Source organism: Sciurus vulgaris (genome assembly GCF_902686455.1).
Source record: "Sciurus vulgaris genome assembly, chromosome: 8".
Lineage (NCBI taxonomy): Eukaryota > Metazoa > Chordata > Mammalia > Rodentia > Sciuridae > Sciurus > Sciurus vulgaris.
In genome coordinates this window covers 60,815,161-60,834,790 of record NC_136468.1, presented here as the reverse complement: position 1 = coordinate 60,834,790, position 19,630 = coordinate 60,815,161, and the positions used below count along the sequence as shown (strand labels likewise).

The window sequence follows — 19,630 nt, the reverse complement described above, 5'->3', positions numbered from 1 at the left end:
TAAATTTTTTTAATAACTAGGTATTTACTCTTTATGTTGTAATAAGAAAGATTAAACTACTCATTCTATCCTTCATGGGCTATGAAGTCTTCTGTGTTTAAGGATTCAGGTTAATATGTCAGCAAAGTGATAAATTCATTATTGTATCTTACTAAAATATTTAAAGTTTTAAGCTTTTGCAGATATTACAGTTTTGGTGTTTAACAATTAATAGTTTTATAATAAAAAATAATAAATATTAAAGTTAATAATAATAAAACTATTGATAATACAATATTTCTCACACTTCAGAAAAACTGTAATACCATTTAAAACCAGATTTCTGGAGATTCTAGGCTTCTGAGTTTTTAAGAAACACCACAGGTTCTTCTGGCGTACATTTGGAGCAAAACTTTGCGACGCTGATCTCCAGGCCTTTTTCATTTCTTTCAAATACTGTCCTCACTCCTCCTTGTTTACTTTCCCCATACTCTCTACTGCATCACTCATGTCAGAACAATATATGTGATATAAATCCAATTTTTACTAGTTCAACTGAAATTTGATAAAGGAAAACATATCTATGATAAGAGCAGGTGTGTGTGTGTGTGTGTACATTCATCTTTGTGCCTCAGAATTAAATTTGCACACTTATGAAAACCATAAAGCTTTCTTTCAGTATATTCTTAAAGTTTCAACTCTCATTCAAAACTTTATGAACATTACCTGTTTCTCCAGGGAGACAATGAAGCTCATTCTCTTTTTATATACTAATATATATTTACTACATGATTGTATTGCCTTGCAATTGTTTATATAAATATTTTTCTTCTATGCTATAAAACATTTGAGATTAAGAAACTGTGTGTACATGTTTTTGTATGCATAAAATTTTTATAGAACTTTGTATACAATAGTAGTTCACTTAAAATTATAAACAAATGAATAATAAAAAAAGAAATTAAGTTTTTAAGTGCTTACTATGCAATAGATGCTATTCACAATAGCCCAATGAGATAGGTGCTTTTATTGCACATTTTTAAATACAGAATGAGTCATAAGTGGTTAAGTAATTTGCCCAAGATAGAACTGGGAATCTTACTCAGGTAATCTGAATTGAAATTCTTAACCACTACATTCTCTGTCATAAATGCTTATGATTTTGCTAAGATATACGAAAGTGTGTGTGTGTGTGTATGTGTAAACAAACATATAAGCATTTGTTCATTTTATTTTTGCATATTCGATAAGCTTAAAAATATATGTTAAGCATTATAAGTATTTTTAAAGAAAATGAATAAAACCTTTACATGTTTTGTGAAAGAAATGTACAGTGTGAAAATGATTAACACAGTCTCTGAGGTTAAATAAATAATAAGAACTCAAATCCTCTAAAGATAAATTTCATTAGCCTTTCACCAGAGAGAAAATGTAAATAAATCCTACCTATAAATACTAATTGAAAAAATGACAGTGCAAAAATATTTATTGAAATTAATGTTCATTATACTTTGAAATAAAAATGAGTTATCTGCAATAGCACTTAATCAAATACAGCACCCTGAAGTCTTTCAACAGCACATTAGTGCCTTTTAGTTTTAAAATGCTGGTTGAGAAAAGCTTTTGGAACCTTTAAAATTATTAGAATGCAGTCTCTCTTAGTTAAGTTTATAAACCAATCACAGGGCTCTGAGAGCATTTTACACCTAACAATACATATGTGCTGATTTGCATAATTAGAAATTCAGTTAGGAAAGCAATATAACCTGTTTTAGAAGGCAGATTAGTTTTTCATTCTTCCTCAATCACTCTACCCTCTATGAGTCTCCATTATTCCTAGTCATAGAGACATCACAGAAAGGCACCTTGTGGTGCAACTGGTATTTAGCTGAGCTGGGATGTTGCTCAATAGTAGGGTGTTTGCCTATCATTCTGGGGCCCTGGATTCAAGCCCTAGGACCACAAAAAGAAAAAAATAATCCTTTAATTCTGCAAAATAGTTTTCTCATATGATATTCTCTGGAGAGGTAGGTTTGTTTTTTTGTTTCTTTGTCTATTTTAGTGTTAGAACTTGGAACACATCTTCCCCAGCAGAATATTTTGAGGATCTATGCAAACCCTAACATGGAAAAAGAGGCAGAACATTAGGAAAACACTAATTAATCTGAAAGGTTCTGGTTATAGCTGAGGAAATGCAATATAACAGGAAATACCATTTATTCGCAAATATATAAGGTGTTTCATTATTTATTATTATGAAGAATACATATTAATAAAATCAGTGTAGTTCAATGGGGGTCATTTTGCCTACCCCCTGGAGAGGAGGGAACATTGGCAATGTCTGGAGATATTTTTATTGTTATGATTAGTGGTGGGGCCAAGGGAGGGGAGGATGTTGCTACTGGCATCTAATGGGCAAAGGCTAGGGCACTATTAAACCTCCTATGGTACACAAAAGAGACTCCTAGGATAAAGAATTATCCAAACCCAAATGTTAGTAGTGCAAAAGCGGAAAATTCCTGGTTCACATCCATTGTATTGCTTTTGCTACAACCTTCCAAACTGACTTCCAGACAGGATTTTTAATGTTCTCAAAGTAACATAGTATTGAGAGAGCATGACTACCCATGCTTTCACTAATATTAATGATCATTTCATTATTTGTCACTCTGATAAGTAGATATTATTTCTTGTGCTTATTAAATTCTTTTTCTTTACTAGTCAATATCTTTTCATTTATTCATTTTTATTCTTTTTTCACTTTTTAATGTTTGTGATCTTTTCATTATATAAGTAATAAATATTCTTTATAGAAAATGAGAAAATATGACTATGCAAAATGAATAAAAGTCATCCAAAATTTCCCCACCAGAGGTACCTGCAAGAAATATGTTGGTGTATATCTTTGCAACAGTGTGTAAGCATCTTTTGATATCACTGAGTATTTCATGGCATAAATCTGGTGCCTGCTTGGCATTCTCTTTGTATGGGAGGCCATGATTTATTTAATTAATCATCGATTTTTTAATTTGTTCTAATTAGTTATACATGACAGTAGAATGTATTTTGACACATCTACATAAATGGAGTATGACTTCTTATTCTTGTGGTTGTAGAATCACAGCAATCATTGAATCATATATATATAAATAGGATAATAATGTCCGATTAATTCTACTATCCTTCCTACCTCCATGTTTATTCTTAAAGATTAATTTTCTTCATTATTCTCTCAATTTCTCACATCTTTTTCTTAATGTTATAGAAGAACTCTTTATGTGAAATAATTTACTTCAAATTTTATATGAAGTAGATCAAACATGTATTAAATATTTTATATCTACCTTTTACTTTATGCACTAATACACTTTTTTGAAATTATTTTTTTATTTTTACAGACTACATTTTGATTCCTTATACATAAATGGGGTACATCTTTTCATTTCTATGGTTGTACATGATGTAGATTCATACCATTTGTGTAATCATTACATATACATAGGGTAATGATATCTGTCTCATTCCACCATCTTTCATACCCCTGCCCCTCCCCACCTCTCATTTCCCTCTACATAATCCAAAGTTCCTCCATTCTTCTCTTACCCCCCACACCTCCACACCCCCATTATATATCACTATCCACTTATCAGGGAAAACATTTGGCCTTTGTTTTTTTGGATTGACTTATTTCACTTAGCACGCTATTCTCCATTTCTATTAATTTATCTGCAAATGCCATATTATTATTTACGGCTGAATAATATTCCATTGTGTATATATACCACAGTTTCTTTATCCATTCTACCAAAGTCATGTTGGACTCAGAGAAGTGGGTGGAAAATGCTATGCTTATCCATTTGGGGTTAAAGAACCGATAAAGAGATGGAAGTGCTACCTCAGGTCTTTCATGGGTTTTTTTAGTGGGCTAGGGACCTTGCTGAGGACTCTTCTATATTTAGAGGCTGACCTGGAATTCTGGGGTCCCTGGCTGGAAGGATCTTCGTAGACTAATCATATTAGACCAGAACCATTTACTGCTTGTGGATTCCAAGTGGGAATTTTCTCAGGGAAGAAAAACTTTACAATGTTAGCAAATTCATTCTAATCCAGAAGAGGTGTGCAGAGTGTGTGTGTGTGTGTGTGTGTGTGTGTGTGTGTGAGAGAGAGAGAGAGAGAGAGAGAGAGAGAGAGAGAGAGAGAATATGAGAATATACAGGGCACATCTGTGTGGTGTATATGGTGTATATGTCTCTGTGTGTTGCTCTGTCGCTCTCTGGAGAACACCCTCATATTGTAATTAACTCGAGTCCTTTATTATTTTCATCTCTGGTTAGGAAATTGTATTAGTGGATATGCAGTATATTTACACTATTTCAACTGAGAAAAGAACACCAAATGTACTTACAACGGGAAATAGGGCAATAATCCCAAGGGATGAGAGGATTCCCTGTGTAACACCAGGGTCCATGAGCATCATCATCAGGATTCCGGCAGTAATTCTTATTCAGCTTACTAGCATCTGGCTCCCAGAAGATGTGACTGGGTAAACAGAAAGCTGAACATCAGAGGAGGCTTATTCCATCCAAGAGAAACAAAATGTTACAAGAAGATATAATCCTAGCACATCATTGATTGTACATGCAATACAAGCTTCGACTTGGTGTGAATTTTAGTTGTTTTGTTGGAGATCTACTTTGTTGCTGTTCTTACAGTTGGGAAGCACATTTTCTAACTTGAAAATATGGCATAATTCTAGTGCCCCACAATTAGCCTATACAAAATAATAAGGGGTTTTATGATTTTGCTTCTGTTTAATAATCATAGTGGCAAAGTAACAATATCTCCATGCATAGAAATAGAAAAACAATGTCTCAAAGCAAATAGATCCAAAGATCAAAATTATCAAATACCTAGGAAATAGGAAAAAACTACTAAAAGTTTTTCATGTTTCAGGTGTATATGAATTACCATTAGCAATATCACAACCACAAAGAACAGGAAAATATGCTAAAAGTTAATTAAGTGCCAATGAAATGATTAAGTTCTAAAATTTTATTGGTCATATGGTTCAAAATATGATTTTATTACAGGTAACTAACATTTCAACCTTTGCAATTTATGTGCAAAAATTCATTACAAAATAAAAGCAAAAATTCTGTGTTATTTTCTAAGACCATTTCCCTATGTAAGTGTATATTTACTTTTACTTCAATAACATGAAGTTAAATTCTACATGGCCATTTCTGACCAAGTCATGAAAACCATAACTGAACTTGTTTTGTGTTATTATTATTACCATTCTTGAATATAATTAATGTGTGATTTGAAATTAAATTCAGAAGAGCTTGAATGTGGAAACTTGAACTATCTTTCCAGAATCAATTTCATTTTTTCGCCAATAGCAGCAGCAAATACAGGCTTTACAGTATGCCAGATTATACTATAAGTTATTTACAGATATAAACTTAGATCAATCTTATAAAACAGAATTTAAGTCTACCCTATATCTATTTCATTTGAGCAAATTGACAAGCAGAGAGGACAAGTAATTATTCTAATGTCACATGGCTAGTAAATAATAGTGCTGGAATAGGGTTGGAACTTATGGCTCTTTCCAGAGTAAATGCTCAAAATCACCATGCTTTACCTCCTCCTTGCAAAATTTATTCTTAAAACAAAAACTTGATCACATCAATTTCCTACAAACTGTTTTCAAATTACTTTTAACTACTTCAAAGGTAAGCCTAAACTCAGTGATCTAAGAATTATTACCATTAAGATCCCTAAATTAATATATCCCATATTTCTAGCAGCATGCCAGTAAATATTTAACAAGTAGTCCTCTAAGATGTGTGTACCCTTGGAAAAGAGAGACCTTATTTATAGGCCTGTTGACCTTTGTGCCATAAATACTTCTATCATGAAAATTTCAAGCTTCCAGTGTGAAATCACTGAAGGCAGTGTTGGGAAGAAATGGAAAGTATTATCTTTCAAAAGTTGATAAAAGTCCAGCGTGATGTCACATGCCTGTAATCCCAGCAGCTCAGGAGTCTGAGGCAGGAGGATTCCAAGTTCAAAGCCAGCCTCAGCAACTTAATGAGGCCCTAAGTAACGTGGTGAGATCTTGTCTCAAAATAAAAACTAAAAAGGGCTGGGGATGTGGCTCAGTGGTTAAGCACCCCTGGGTTCAATCCCTGATACAGAAGAGCTGGATCCATCCCACCCTCCAGTGGCCATTACCATTACTGAAAATGCTTTAAAAATAAAACATGAGTAAGTCTAACCAACAAGGTAAAACATATCTATAATGAAGTTTATAGAGCAATGAAGAAAGAAATTAGATGATAGACAGAATTTATATTGTTAAAATGGCCATATTATCAAAAGTCTACAGCTCCAGTACAATTTCCATTTAAATACCAATGACAAGTTTCACAGAATTAGAAATAATACATATGCAAGAATAAAATACCCAGAATAGTCAAAGCAATTCTAAGCAAAAAGAGCAATGCTGGAAGCATCACAATACCATTTTAAATTATACTACAGAGCTATGGTAACAAAAACAGCATGATACATACAAAGAGACACATAGAACAACAGAATAGAATACAAGATACAATCCACACAGAGACAATCATTTGATCCTTGACAAAGGTGCCAAAAACATACATTGTAGAAAAGATAGACTTTTAAACAAAGTGGACATTCATATGTAGAAGAATGAAACTAGATTATTATCTCTCACCCCAGATAAAAGTCAACTCAAAGTAGATCAAAGACCTCTAAATTAGGTCAGAAGCTCTGCTACTGCTGGAAAAAAACACTGCAACATATAGGCACAGGCATGGACTTCCTCAATAAGACTCCTAAAGCTTAGGAAATGAATCCAAGTATTAATAAATGGGGTGGCATCTGATTTAAAAGCTTCTGCACAGCGGCCTCGCTCTGGTCCCTGCGGCTGGCGGCCGAGCCGTGTGTCTCCTCCGCCGCCGCCGCCATATTGTCTGTGTGAGGAGAGGGGAGAGCGGCCGCCGCCGCTGCCGCTTCCACCACAGTTTGAAGAAATAGATCTGAAATAAGGTCTTATCCCAGCTATCTCTGCACACAGTGACTGCCAGATCTTCAAGCCTCAAGTTCAGCTTTGTCCGCCAACCTGTCTGACATGTCGGGACCCGTGCCAAGCAGGGCCAGAGTTTACACAGATGTCAATACACACAGACCCCGAGAATACTGGGATTATGAGTCACATGTGGTGGAATGGGGAAATCAAGATGACTACCAGCTGGTTCGAAAGTTAGGCCGGGGTAAATACAGTGAAGTATTCGAAGCCATCAATATCACAAATAATGAAAAAGTTGTTGTTAAAATTCTCAAGCCAGTAAAAAAGAAGAAAATTAAGCGTGAAATAAAGATTTTGGAGAATTTGAGAGGCGGTCCCAACATCATCACACTGGCAGACATTGTAAAAGACCCTGTGTCACGAACCCCTGCCTTGGTTTTTGAACACGTAAACAACACAGACTTCAAGCAATTGTACCAGACGTTAACAGACTATGATATTCGATTTTACATGTATGAGATCCTGAAGGCCCTGGATTACTGTCACAGCATGGGAATTATGCATAGAGATGTGAAACCCCATAATGTCATGATTGATCACGAGCACAGAAAGCTACGGCTAATAGACTGGGGTTTAGCTGAGTTTTACCATCCTGGACAAGAATATAATGTCAGAGTTGCTTCCCGATACTTCAAAGGTCCTGAGCTACTGGTAGACTATCAGATGTATGATTATAGTTTGGATATGTGGAGCTTGGGTTGTATGCTGGCAAGTATGATCTTCCGGAAGGAACCCTTTTTCCATGGACATGACAATTATGATCAGTTGGTGAGGATAGCTAAAGTTCTGGGGACAGAAGATTTATATGACTATATCGACAAATACAACATTGAATTAGATCCACGTTTCAACGATATCTTGGGCAGACACTCTCGTAAGCGATGGGAACGCTTTGTACACAGTGAAAACCAGCACCTTGTCAGCCCTGAGGCCTTGGATTTCTTGGACAAGCTGCTGCGGTATGACCACCAGTCACGGCTCACTGCAAGAGAGGCCATGGAACATCCCTATTTCTACACTGTCGTAAAGGACCAGGCTCGAATGGGTTCATCTAACATGCCAGGGGGCAGTGCACCTGTCAGCAGCGCCAATATGATGTCAGGGATTTCTTCAGTGCCAACCCCATCACCCCTTGGACCTCTGGCAGGCTCACCAGTGATTGCTGCTGCCAACCCCCTTGGGATGCCTGTTCCAGCTGCCGCTGGTGCTCAGCAGTAACGGCCCCATCAGTCTCCTGATGCCTGAGCAGAGGTGGGGAAGTCCACCTTCTCCTTGATGCAGCTTGCGCCTGGCGGGGAGGGGTGAATACTTCAGAAGCACCGTGTCTGAACCGTTGCTTGTGGATTTATAGTAGTTCAGTCATAAAAAAAAATTATAATAGGCTGATTTTCTTTTTCTTTTCTTTTTTTTCTTTTTTCTTTTTTTTTTTTTTTTTAAACTCGAACTTTTCATAACTCAGGGGATTCCCTGAAAATTACCTGCAGGTGGAATATTTCACGGACAAATTTTTTTCTCCCCTTCCAAATTCAGTTCCTCATTACTAAAGAACAAAGATAAACCAGCCTCAATCCCAGCTGCTGCATTTGGGCGGAGATTTCTTCCCATTCCTACCGTTGCTTCCCCCACCTTCTACACTTTGGGGGGGTTGTATCTCACACTCTTCTCCAGAGATTACAAAAACGTAACTTCTCAGGAGGCAGGAAGGAAGAGAGGCATGGCGGACCCAATCTAAGAGCAGTGTACTGCTGGTCACTTGTATCACTTTACTCCAGAAGTGCTTCAGTGGGGTTATCCTGGCGACTCTAGTGGAAGCGTGTCTTACTTATGTTGAGATGTTGAAAATCTACACAAAGTGCAGACAGATCTAAAAACTTCTGTTTAGTATGAATCATGTCTTACTGACCTAACCCTAAATCCAGCTCACTTATAATTTTAGTTTTAGTTTAGTTTAAAATTGTGATACCTTCCCTCCCAGGCTTCTACCTTGGTCTTTCCCCTTTTCGTCTCCCAACATGCTGTGCTCAATAGCTGGTAGGAGGGAGAAGGCAAAAACTTTTTCGTTTTCTTTGACTTGGCCATGTTGAAGTCAGTTGGTTACTGGACATAACTTACTGCTTTTCTCGAAAGAAACATTTTCTATATAGGTTTCATGGTAGTAACTCTTAAGAACTGACGGGAGGTGAGGCCACACTGAGTTTCATTTTAAGCTGTCTACCTTCTTTTCCTCCTACCCTTCCCTTCCTTTACATGCCATCCAAGGAAAAGACCTGTTCCTTGGTCTTGTAAATGTATCTAAGAGGCAGGAGCAGAGCCACTGTCTCCAGTGAAACAGAAATGGTAGACCTGTAATTGTGGGCAACTATCAACTCTTGTTACAGCCCTGCCACCCCTTGCTGTGTGTATATATATAATACTTTGTCCTTCATATGTGAAAGATCCAGTGTTGGAATTCTTTGGTGTAAATAAACGTTTGGTTTTATTTATCAAAAAAAAAAAAGCTTCTGCACAGCAAAGGAAACAAGAGCATGAAGAGATAGGTTACAGAATGGGAGAAACTCTTCACTAGTTATTCTTCAAACTGAAGATTTATATCCAGAATACATAAAGAACTCAAAAGACTTAACACTAAGAAAAAAAATAATAATACAATCAATAAATTGATAGATGAACTAAACAGATATTGCTCAAAAGAAGAACTACAAATGGCCAACTAATATATGGAAAAAAAATGCTCAACATCTTTAGCAATCAGGGAAGCAAATACATTTCATCTCACTCCAGTTCGAATGTCAATCATTAAGAATATAAATAATAATAAATGTTGATGAGGATACAGAGATAATGGAATATTTATGCATTGCTGGTGGGACTACAAATTAGTATAATCACAATGGAAATGAATATGGAAATTTCTCAAAAAACTAGGAATGAACCCAGCTACACCATTCCTTAGTATTTATCCAAAAGAACTAAAGTGATTATACTATAGTGATACATGCATACCTATGTTTACAGCAGTGCAGTTCACAATAGCACAGTCATGGAAGCAGTCTAGGTGTCCATCAACAGATGAATGACCACAGAAAATGTGGATGTTTTTCAGTCATAAAGAACAATATATATTTTTCAGTGTTAATAAAATTATATCATTTACTGAAAAACAAGTGGAACTGGAGAAAAATCATGCTTAGAGAAGTCAGACACTGAAAGTCAAGATTGAATGTTCCTCTCATATGTGGAAGGTAGACATAAAAATGGGGGAAAATAAAGTTTGGGGAAATCTCATTAAATTAAAATAAAGACAGTAGAGTAGAGGAAAGGGACCTGGAGGCAGGGAGGAAGGGAGCTAAAGGAGGTACTAGGGAAAGAAATCAACCAAATTATGTTCTGTGCATATGCAAATATATCAAAATAAAGCCCATTTTTATGTACAATTATAATGCACCAATAAAATATAGTAGTGTTGAATCAACATTTAATTTAAATCATGTTAATTTTGCTTAAATGTCTTTAATGAATTCTTTTAATGCTTAGGATAAAATTCAAACTTCCTAGCTCCTTTTACATGATTCTCCATATGGTATTGCTGCTGGAGAATCCCTTCTCTGTGGACATTGACCAAATTATGCTCACAGCGCTACCAACATTATTTCCTATTTTCAAATGCTTTCATCTTTAGGTCTTTGCACAAGCTATTCCTTCTACCTAATGCATTCTTCCTATTGCATTTCTCTTGACTCACTCATTCTCTCATGTATGTCCCAGCTAATGTCCTTTATATAGGAAGGGACTTCCTGATGGTTTCAGTCTGGATCAGGATTTCCTCATATTTCCATAGCATAAAATGTGCTTTTTCATGTTTTTTTTTTTTTTTTTTTAATAATATGGCACCAACATTTCCTGTTTGCTTGTATCCTCTTAAGCATGAGATCCATGGGGGCAGAACACTGCTCATCTTTAAAAGTACTAGAACTAGTGTCCAATATAATAGCTATTATCACACGTCTCTTGAGAAACTTCTTTATACTAGCTCAAATACAGAGGCGCTATATGTACAAAATATACATTGGATTTCAAACAGAGTATGAAAAAGAATCTCGAAGATCTCATTAATAATGTCATGTAGGAAACATTGAAACAAAAATCATATATAAATAAAATACATTAAAATTAACTTTTGACTATTTTTGCTTTAAGTGGCTATTGGGAAATTTACATGTTATGTATGCGACATATTTGTGAGTTGCATTATATTGATATTCACAATGCTTTAGAACTGTTAATATTTATTTGTGAAGTAAATTAACTAAAATAATACTACTGAATACATTCTGAAAGAAAATACAATTCTTTAAAATTAAAGTAGAACTGAATCAAAGTGACTCAAGTTCTCTGATCCCTTAAGTTCTTATTCACATGTAGAAAAATCTTCTGTATTAGGAATACGGTAGCCAAATGACATAACAACTCACATAAAGCAATTATGTGTGGGTACTTGATCAAACGACCTTAACTTAAAATTTTCTTTTATTCTAGTGCACATATTCTAGCATGTTAACTAAAAGTTTGTTTTAGGTTTCAACTGCTTATACTTCTTTTACAATTTAATAAACTCTAGCACTATTTCTAGGCATGAGTGAATGCTACCCATTTTGTGAATATGCCCAATTAAAAGTATGTAATTCTCTGAAACGTCTAGATTTTTAAAAATTACACACACATTCCTGGAACTATTGCAAATTTTCATGTTAAAGCAAGAAAAATTTGTTTCTATGAATATTTAGATTAGTACTTAAATAGATATTTAAGGTAAATATGTATGTGAAAATGATCACATGATTTTTTAAAAACTGCTTTAACACTCACTATTTGAAACACCAAATATGCCTCTTAATTATACACTAACTTTTTCAGTTATATAATGGTGTTTTAATATGACCATATCCTCCTTGAAGTTTGGAAACAAAATATTTTATTCACTTTTTGTTGGTATTCCCATAATACCAATTACAGTGCATAAAATGTAGGGAATGCTCAATGAGTATGTGCAGGATTAAACTACATATTTAAAAGTTTGCTTTATGCAGAGACAATGTAATGAGCTATACAGAAAAATCAATCTAGCATTTTCATTAGCTTACTGTGATGGAAAAATATAAAGAAATAACATTGTGTATATTTGAATACACACATGCAAACACACACACACACGCACACACACACACACATCTGCTGTTACCACTGCATGAGATATACTAAAGGAAAGAAATTTACACACCGATGTAAGTCTTCCATATTCTTTTCCCACATTGAACATGTAAGTCCAGATCTTGTTTTGGATAAATTGCCCATGTAGTTTTTTCCATTGCCACGATAACAATCTAGACATAAAACATACAAAAAGAAAGCTAATGAATATTACGGAGAATAAAACAAAGACATTTTTACCACCACATAAAATCATGAAAATAAAAATTAAGACAAAGCAACCTCAAGTCTGTATAAACTAAAGCTTAACTAGCTTAGATTAAAATGTGTCCATTTTCAACCCAACTTCTACTTCCTTAAAATGAGTGCTTCTTCAAATTCAAATAATACAAATAATAATAAGCCAAAATTAGATTATGTGATCCTTTAGGACACCAAATAAATGAGAATTTCTAGAATGACATATATTTTTCCCAGATTTTCTTCTGAAAAATTATATTCTGTAGAAAAATTGCAAGAATAATGAAAGGAAACTCATACCAGTCACATCACTTGTGTTTTGATTTTTGCTTCTCATGACATGACATCCTCAATCACTCAAGATAGCTGTTCTACAAATGCTTTGCAATTTCAATATTTCTGCTCATTTTCATATGAATGAAATCAAGTTAATGATATTTGACAGGAAGATTACATAGGTGATGCTTGGTCCTTCTCAGAGCATTACAGCCTGTGTGACACAGGATGCTACTTTGTTCCATCACTGGAAGCAGTGATCATTTTGATCATTTTGGTTAAGTAATATAAAGGAAAACCTTCTCTTCATTTAAAAAAAAAAAATTTGTAGTTGTAGATGGACAGAATGCATTTATTTTATTTGTTTATTTATTTATTTATTTTTCATGTGGTGCTAAGGATCAAACCCAGTGCTTCACATATGCTAGGTAAGTGCTCTGCCACTGAGCTACACAACCCTTCTCTTCATGTTTAACACAACAAAAATATCTTTTGGGGCTTTTGCTACTGAGTAAATGTCCTATTGCCAAGGAAATATTCACAAGAAGGTTGCCACATACTTTGACAAATTTTTCATGAATCAGTTGTTACTGTGCTAATTGGTTATGGTTGATAAACGGTTATTTTTCTACTTCCACTTCTTTACATTTATTAGGTTGGCATTCTTTTATATATAAGCTTCTCCTTTCCCCTTCCCTTTAGTGATTAGTAATAAAAGTTCAACAATTGTAATAGAGTAGTAATATAAATGTGGACTCATGGATTTTCTTTTTATTCAATGTTATAAATAATCTATTCCCGTTATCTATTTTTGGTCCTTGAAATTTCATTTGGCCAATGGAAGGCACTTTGAACTAATTCCTTACCATATTCCAGGAGGTTTTATTTTCCCTTTTTTTTTTTTTTTGATTGAGTAATTTGTATCCTCTAAAACATTGATGGAAGTGTCCATATTCTTCACAAAAAAAAAAAAAAATCAAGTTATTCTGAAAATGTTCTTCTGTATTTAAAAATAATTATTCTGTGATTTTATATAATACCAAAAACACATAAAATGGCTTTATCTGTTAAATGCTTCTAATTTTTCATGAATAAAAATGTAGATTTGCCTACTAAATGTTATCTACAAGTGTAAATCAACATTGTGATTGTTCTGTGTTTAAATTTGGTAAACTTTGCATATTGTGATTGGGGGTTTAAATACACTATGAGATTATAATAAATAATATGTTATAAATCATAATAAAATTGATGGAACGAACAATTTTATCATTTGTCCAGGAATCAGTTAACATAGTTTATTAAAAATATAGTAAGTATATTCAATCATCATGTCCAGGGATCACATTTACAACAGTGCTATGAAGAACTTCAGCATAAATACAAAAACCCAAACTGGATAGAATTTAATATAGTTCAAATTACAGTAATTACAGTAAATGATCAAATTATTTTCAGAAAGTATAAAATTTTACAATCCAATACTTGCACACTTGAGGAACATCCCCATTAAAACATTTTCCTCTGACAAGGCTCTTTTTTGTCATAGGAAATTTTTAAATTTTGTAGTAAATTCTTTAGATGGGTTTTCGCTGATGAAAACAAATATTCAATGCTGCATGTTGGTTTCCTCCTTTGTCTATCTTTGCTTTGGCCATTTATTTGTATTTTCTGTCTTACCACCATCACTGACTACTTTTCATTGAAAATGGTCTATCAAGTAGGTTTTTCATAGTAAATGCTTTATTTTAGAAGTTTTTGGCTTAAGAGCAAGCTGTACAGAGTTCCCACATACCACACAGTTTCTTCTTTAATACCTTACCTTGCTATGACAGATTGTTTACAACTGTTGAACTAATATTGATGCATAAACTGAAGTCCATAGTTTGTTTACATATCCTTCATTTTTACCTAATATCCTACTTTGTGTTCCAGGAAACCATATGATACAGCATTATCTTTACTTACTATGTTTCCTAAGCTTCTCTAGATGTGAAAAATTTGTTTTTGATTACCTTGACAGTGTTGAAAAGAATTAGTCAGGTATTTTGTAAAAAAATTAAAAAATTAAAAAACCCTCAGGTGGGTTTGTTGTTTTCCTCTAGATTACATGAGGGTTATCAGTTCTTGAGAGGAAGATATGAGTTTTTAAGCACTTCCTAATTTCGCCTCCCTGTCATTTGATATAGCTATGCTGTGTGTGTGTGTGTGTGTGTGTGTGTGTGTGTGTGTGTGCCTGCGCACATGCATTTTTATTTTTACTAATTCCTCTAACTCTTCTCTAATACCACAGAGTTCTTCCTCTCCTACATCTCATTTTGTATCTCCTTAATTTTTCCAATGCACAGAAAATAATGTTAAAGTTGCTACGTCCTAATATTAACAACATACCTATAATTTAAGGGACAAAATGAATTTACAGTTAATTTACCCTTGAAATATATTCCAGTGAAGGTGTATACCATTGATGAATTGTATGCAGACATTATCTGGATTTATTTACTTTCTCCATCATAATGGTATCCATTTGATTAACAGATTGACACATTTCTGTGTTTTCTCCATTCTTTTTTTTAGTGTCACTTTTCAGTTATTTAAAACACTAATGTGGGACCCGGGTTGTGGCTCAGTGGTAGAGCGCTCACCTGGAAGTGTGAGGCCCTGGGTTCGATTCACAGCACCACATAAAAGTAAAATAAGGTATTGTGTCCACCTACAACTAAAACATACATATAAAAAAAAAAATACTAATGTTGATTAATTGTCAAAACCATATGAAAGGGTGTACTCAGAGAGGTGTCACTTTTCTTCTAGGACATTTCAATTCGACTCCTTATCTGCCATATTTATATTCATAAAATATGAATATGTATTTTAAGGAAGTCTCTATGTATAAATAAACATTTTAATGGTTATACTATACATATGTGCATACACACATGTACACACCTATGTACATCTTATAAAACTCACAAACTCTTACTGAATTTTATACTTGTATGAGAAGTAGGATAATTTTGTCATAGGAATTTGAGAACTCACTGAGATTTATCACGATTGTTTTCCTTACATCTCAGATGAGTTAATCATTTGTAATATGGAACCACTTTTGTATTCTTGAATTTCAGTCAATCATTATGTATTATTTTCCTAATTCCTTTACTGGACTACTCATTCAAATTTCACTTAAACTTTTTATATTAATATTTTCAAATGAGATGGGTTTATAGTTTTTATTCCATGCTACATTTATCATATTTAGGTATCAAAATTATAATACATTATGAAAATAATTTGGACATTTTATTATATTTGGTATTATCTGAGTAATTCTGGTCCTAGTTTATTCCTAATACAGTAGCACTTTTCAAAATTCATTTCTTCTATAGATATGAATCTACTTCTGCTTTCTTTCTGTACTAGGGTCAAATAATTTGAATTTTCCTAGAAAATTACCCATTTTTAAAAAGATTTTGCATGAAGTTGTATAAAATAGACTTTATACTTTCTAATTTTCTCATTCTAAGTTATTTATCCTTTGATAATTATTATTTTAAATAGTTTCACTTTATTTCTATTTATTTATTTATTTATTTATCTATTTATTTATTTTTGGTACCGGGGATTATCCACTGGGATAACCCCCCAGCTCTATTTTATTTTATTTTATTTTTTTAATTTTATTTCATTTAATTTCATTTCATTTTGACACAGGGACTTACTCAGTTGGTTAGGGCCTTACTAAGTTGTTGAGGCTGGCTTTGAACTCATAATACTCCTGTCTCAGCTTTCCAAGCTGCTGGAATTACAGACCTGCAACTCTACACCCAGATATCTCTCTTTCTTGAGTCAGTTTTAGCTAGTAGTTGTCTATTTTGTTAATTTTTAAAATCATCCTTTTAAATTATTTGTTAGTTTTATCCTTTTTCTTTTCTCAGTCTTGTTAATGCCTAATATTATGAATTTTTTTAAATACACATGACAGTAGGGTATATTTTGACATATTATACATACATGGGGTATAACCCATTCCAATTTTGAGCCCATTCTTTTGGTTGAACGTGATGTGGAGTTACACTGGTCCTATATTCATATATAAGCATAGGAAAGTTTTGACTGATTAAGTCTACTGTGTTTCCTATTCCCCTAAACCCCTTCCCTAATTCCCCTTTGTCTACTCCAATGAACTTCTGTACTTCCCCTCCCTACCCTCCCTTTTATGGGTTAGCATCCACATATCAGAGAGAATATTCAACCTTTGGTTTCTGGGGGACTGGCTTATTTCACTTAGTATGATATTCTCCAGTTCCATCCATTATTCAGCAAATGCCATAATCTCATTCTTCTTTATAGCTGAGTAATATTCCATTGTCTATATGTACCACATTTTCTTTATCCATTCATCTGTTGCAGGGCACCAGTGTTGGTTCCAAAGCTTGGCTATTATGAATTGAGCTGCTGCAAACATTGATGTGACTGTGTCACTGTAGTATGCTAATTTTAAGTCTTTTGTGTATAAGCTGAGAAGTGGGATAACTGGGTCAAATGATGGTTCCATTCCAAATTTTGTATGGAATCTCCATACTGCTTTCCACAGTGGTTGCACCAGTTTGCAGTCCCACCATCAATGTATAGGGAACCTTTGTTCCTACATTCTCCCCAACATTTATTGTTACTTGTATTCCTGATAATTGCCATTCTGACTACAGTGAGATGGAATCTCAATGTAGTTTTTATTTGCATTTCTCTAATTGCTAGAGATATTGAACATTTTTTCATATATTTGTTGACCATTTGTATTTCTTCTTCTGTGAAGTGTCTGCTCAGTTTCTCTGCCCATTTATTGATTGGGGTTATTTGGTTTTTGGTGTTAGATTTTTTGGTTTGGATGTGAGGTATCCCCCAAAACCTCAGGTGTGAGACAACACAAAAAGGTTTAGAGAAGAAATTATTAGATTATAGCCTTAACCTAATCAGTGAATTGATCCCTGATGGGATTAACTGGGTGGTAACTAGAAGCAGGTGCGATGTGACTGGAGGAAATGGTTCATTGGGGGAATGGCTTTAGGGTATATATTTTGTATCTGGAGAGTGAAGACTCTCTTTTTCTTTCTGCTCTCTGATCATCATGTGACCTGCTTCCCTCTGCCATACTCTTCCACCATGATGTTCTGCTCCACCTCAAGCCCCAAGGTATGGATCAAGTTGTATATGGATTGAGATCTCTGAAACCATGAGCCCTCAAATAAACTTTTCTCCTCTATAATTGCTTTCGTTGGGTCCTTCAGTCACAGCAATGACAAAGCTGACCAAAAGGCTATTGATAATGGAATATTTTTCCTGATTTCTCTTTCAGCTGATTCATCATTGGTGTATAGGAATGCAATTGATATAAGGGTGTTAATTTTGTATCCTGCTACTTTGCTGAATTCATTTATGAGTTCAAGAAACTTTTTGGTGGAGTTTTTTGGGTCCTCTAGAGAATCATGTCAGCAAATATGCATGGTTTGAATTCTTTTTATCCTGTTTGTATCCCTTTAATTGCTTTCTTTTAATTGCTCTGACCAGAGTTTCAAGGACGATGTTGAATAGAAGTGGTGAAAGAGTGCATCCCTGTCTTGTTCCAGTTTTTAGAGGGAATGCTTTCAGTTTTTCTCCATTTAGAATGATGTTGGCTTTGTGCTTAGCATAGATAGCCTTTATAATGTTGAGGTATGTTCCTACTATCCCTATTTTTTCTAGTGATTTGAACATGAAGGGGTGCTGTATTTTGTCAAATGCTTTCTCTGCATCTATTGAGATGATCATATGATTTTTTGATCTTTTAGTCTATTGATGTGCTGAATTACATTCATTGATTTCCATATTTTGAACCAACTTTGCATCTGTGGAATGAACCACACTTGACCATGGTGCATTATCTTTCTAATATGTTTTTTGTATACAGTTTGCCAGAATTTTATTAAGAATCTTTGCATCTATGATCATAAATTGGTCTGAAGTTTTCTTTCCTTGTTGTGTCTTTGTCTTGTTTTGGTATAGGGTGATACTAGCCTCATAGAAGAAGTTTGGAAGAATTTCCTCTTTTTCTATTTCATGTAATAATTTGAGGAGTATTGGTATTACTTCTTTGAAAGTCTCATAGAACTCTGCTGAGAATCTGTCTGGTCCTTGGCTTTTCTTGGTTGGTAGACTTTTGATGGCATCTTTTAGTTCACTGCTTAAAAATGATCTGTTTAAATTGTGTATGTCCTCCTGATTCAGTTTGGGTAGATCATATGTCTCTAGATATTTGCCCATGTCCTCAAGATTTTCTATTTTATTGGGGTATAAATTTTCAAAATCATTTCTGATTATTGTCTGTATTTCAATAGCGTCTGTGATGATATTTCCATTTTCATCACTATTTCTTTTCTTTTGCTTTTCTTTTGCCTCAACTCTTAGCTGGAAATTCCATTCACTTATTTTCATTATTTTATAATACTGTTATAAATATTTCAAGCTACATTTTTTTCTTTTACTGATTTAAGTATATCATATAATCTAATAAGTATTGTTTTAACATTTTTAAAAATTCTACAATTTCATTTTTGTTTTCTTTTAATAAATATCTAATATTCAATTGGAATGGCATTTGTATACATTTTAATCCAGATGTTCTGAAAATTGAAAGAAGGTCTCCAACTCATTAAACTATATGTGAAGTTTATATTTCCTATTCCTCTGAGAAGTGTAAGAGCAACATCCTTTTTATATATGTATATGCTTATATAGATTTATGTATACAGAAAGACAATGAGAGAT

At 33.9% G+C, this 19,630-nt stretch overlaps 2 protein-coding genes across 3 annotated transcripts in view; one reads left to right on the top strand and one right to left on the bottom strand.

Annotated features, from left to right (window-relative positions):
* The window catches only part of HGF (hepatocyte growth factor), an 88,102-nt gene that overhangs the window by 14,652 nt on the left and 53,820 nt on the right, over positions 1–19,630 (bottom strand). For both annotated transcript variants that reach the window (XM_079150558.1, XM_079150559.1), the window contains 2 exons: positions 12,381–12,483; positions 4,385–4,518 (listed from right to left, as the gene is read on the bottom strand). In XM_079150558.1, coding sequence (XP_079006684.1) covers positions 4,385–4,518; positions 12,381–12,483 — 237 coding nt within the window. The remainder of the gene's footprint in view (positions 1–4,384; positions 4,519–12,380; positions 12,484–19,630) is intronic.
* Positions 6,923–9,599, top strand: LOC306667790 (casein kinase II subunit alpha-like). The gene has a single exon (XM_079150570.1). The coding sequence runs from the start codon at positions 7,145–7,147 to the stop codon at positions 8,318–8,320; it is 1,176 nt and encodes a 391-aa protein (XP_079006696.1). The 5' UTR covers positions 6,923–7,144; the 3' UTR covers positions 8,321–9,599.

Excerpts from the sequence above, each read along its gene's own strand:
- LOC306667790 (XM_079150570.1), top strand. The coding sequence starts at position 7,145 with ATGTCGGGACCCGTGCCAAGCAGGGCCAGAGTTTACACAGATGTCAAT.